The sequence below is a fragment of the Diaphorina citri genome, unplaced genomic scaffold (genome assembly GCF_000475195.1).
Source record: "Diaphorina citri unplaced genomic scaffold, Diaci psyllid genome assembly version 1.1 scaffold393, whole genome shotgun sequence".
Taxonomy (NCBI): domain Eukaryota; kingdom Metazoa; phylum Arthropoda; class Insecta; order Hemiptera; family Psyllidae; genus Diaphorina; species Diaphorina citri.
This window is the reverse complement of record NW_007377828.1, coordinates 116914-119396: the sequence shown is the minus strand read 5'-3', so window position 1 is coordinate 119396 and position 2483 is coordinate 116914. Positions and strand designations below refer to the sequence as shown.

Genomic DNA, 2483 nt, shown 5'->3' with positions numbered 1-2483 from the left:
GATTTTTTTTTTTTTTTTTTTTAGAAAATAGACTGCAAAATTACAAAGCTATAAAGGAAAAATAGTGGGAACTCACTTAGTTTTGCTTGATTTTTTACCTGATATCTGCAAAAATAACATGATCTTCCTTGTTTTCTCCTTTGAATGGCAAAATTATTCCCTCCTCTTCCTCCTCCTTCTCTTCCATTTTCTCCTCATTTTCCCATATTTTAAAACCCTTCTTTTGCTCTGCTCTTGGTTTGCAATGCTTCCCCTTTTTCCACGTACAATTTTCCTCTTTGCTTCCTCCAAAATACTCTTTCATGTGTTCATACATGATATGGCATTGTTTGCGGGCAGCTAGATTGTTGTCAACAGCTTGTCGGATAGAATTGGAAAGGAGAGGGACTGAATTAGGTGAATTTGGAACAAGGGATAGAGGTGAATCGGGACTAGAAGTGGTGGAAGTCTTGTGTAGGTCTTGCATGAACTTTTTGAATTGAGCTTGTATCTGAGAATGAAGAATTTGTTTTACAAGAATTACAAAAGAAAAAAATCAAATATACACGTAGTTTGGTAAAAATCTTATCAATAGTTTAATTAAGATTGTGTAAAATTTCGGTACTGCGCGTATCAGGAAATAACGGCCCTGTGATTTATCATTCAATCTGATTACAAGAAAAACAGTAGCAGGGTAAGTGTACCATTTATTCGCCCACCTAAAAAACGTACCATTTATTGGCCCACCTGCCCACAATTATTTTTCCAATTTTTGTTTTGTACAACTACAATTTTTGAATAGCACTGGTTTGATAGCAGTCTTTAAGCCCTTTCTTTTGATGAAATTGGATCTTGAAAAAGTTCGTCCAGTTCAGACTTAAGTGGCGTATGGTACAGGTGGGCCAATAAATGGTACGTTTTTTAGGTGGGCGAATAAATGGTACACTTACCCTGCTACTGTTTTTCTTGTAATCAGATTGAATGATAAATCACAGGGCCGTTATTTCCTGATACACACAGTACAGAAATTTTACACAATCTTAATTAAACTATTGATAAGATTTTTACCAAACTACGTGTATATTTGATTTTTTTCTTTTGTAATTCTTGTAAAACAAATTCTTCATTCTCAGATACAAGCTCAATTCAAAAAGTTCATGCAAGACCTACACAAGACTTCCACCACTTCTAGTCCCGATTCACCTCTATCCCTTGTTCCAAATTCACCTAATGTGCGGTTATTAGTACACCACACCCCTACTAGGCCGTCTGGATTCAAAATGGCGTCCATACCTACCTTCATCCAATACCATGTTGCTACATATGTCAGACCCCATGCTGGAAATATAACCTCGGTAACTACCTCCATATGTGTGCGGTTATTAGTACACCACACCCCTACAAGGCCGCCTGGATTCAAAATGGCGTCCATGGGGATTTCGGAGAGCTGGCAGGTGTCTGACATTGTGTTATACCTGAGAGGGAGAGAGCGAGAGTTAAAAATAAATAAAATGCTGTTTCTTTGTGTTATTTAAATCACAACTTTGGTGCTCACTGCAGTATTTAAGATTTTCCAAATATCTCAATAATCGCAGCGCCCACTGTTTACTTATGTGATGTTCTCGTGTTGACCCAGCACCTAAATGGGGAGTATTGTGTTCCATACCTCGGCTGGGATCGAACCCACGCCCTCCTGTTTACCAGGCGAGCGTCTTGACCACTACGCCACCGAGGCAGTATTGTGTCTCTTCTCGCCCATCTGATAAGAGGCATACTACGGGATGGGCATGCTACGACACAGACCACATGCGTCTAATGTAGCATCTCCTTGGACAAAATTTATCCAGTGTATCTTTGAGTATTTTTTCAAATTTGTTATATGTAATATTGACTTCTTCTCTTTCATTGATTTCCCATTGTACACTGCCCAAGTGTTATTGTGTCTCTTCTCGCCCATCTGATAAGAGGCATACTACGGGATGGGCATGCTACGACACAGACCACATGCGTCCAATGTAGCAGTCAGGGTGTCTACCAAAATGGAAAAATAAAATTCCCTGACTTTTCTCGGTTTTCCAGTCCATTTTTTTCCAAATTTCCAGTCTACTTTTTCAAGATTTTCCACCCTATCCCACTGCGTCACAACAGATTTTTTTTTTTTTTCTTCCAGTAATGTTCCCAAGCCTGTTCAACATTAACTCTCCAATCTTTTTTCATCCCACTAGGGTAAGGGCTTAAGTCCTCCATTTGCACATGAAATAACTGCGCCGCATTTTTTTTTCTTTTTTTTTGTAATTTTTCGGTCTACACATTCACACATCCTGGGGGATGAAGGTTAACACGAAAAGAATGAGAAACAGCACCGCAGGCAAAAATAATTGTGAGCTATACAATCTACAGAAACTAAAATTTATAGGACCGGCCGCAGGCGAAAATTTTGGTTTCATCAATTATTTGCGGTAAAAAAAAGCTTAAAAAAATCTGCGTTTGCCTGAGATCGAACT

The 2483-nt window shown here is 38.7% G+C and overlaps 1 protein-coding gene across 1 annotated transcript in view; it reads right to left on the bottom strand.

Annotated features, from left to right (window-relative positions):
• Nucleotides 1–2483, bottom strand: part of LOC103508390 — a gene marked incomplete at its 5' end in the record, with an annotated part of 26488 nt that overhangs the window by 11594 nt on the left and 12411 nt on the right. Inside the window, one exon of the mRNA XM_026823001.1 lies at nt 1277–1454. Within this exon, the coding sequence (XP_026678802.1) occupies nt 1277–1454 (178 nt within the window). The remainder of the gene's footprint in view (nt 1–1276; nt 1455–2483) is intronic.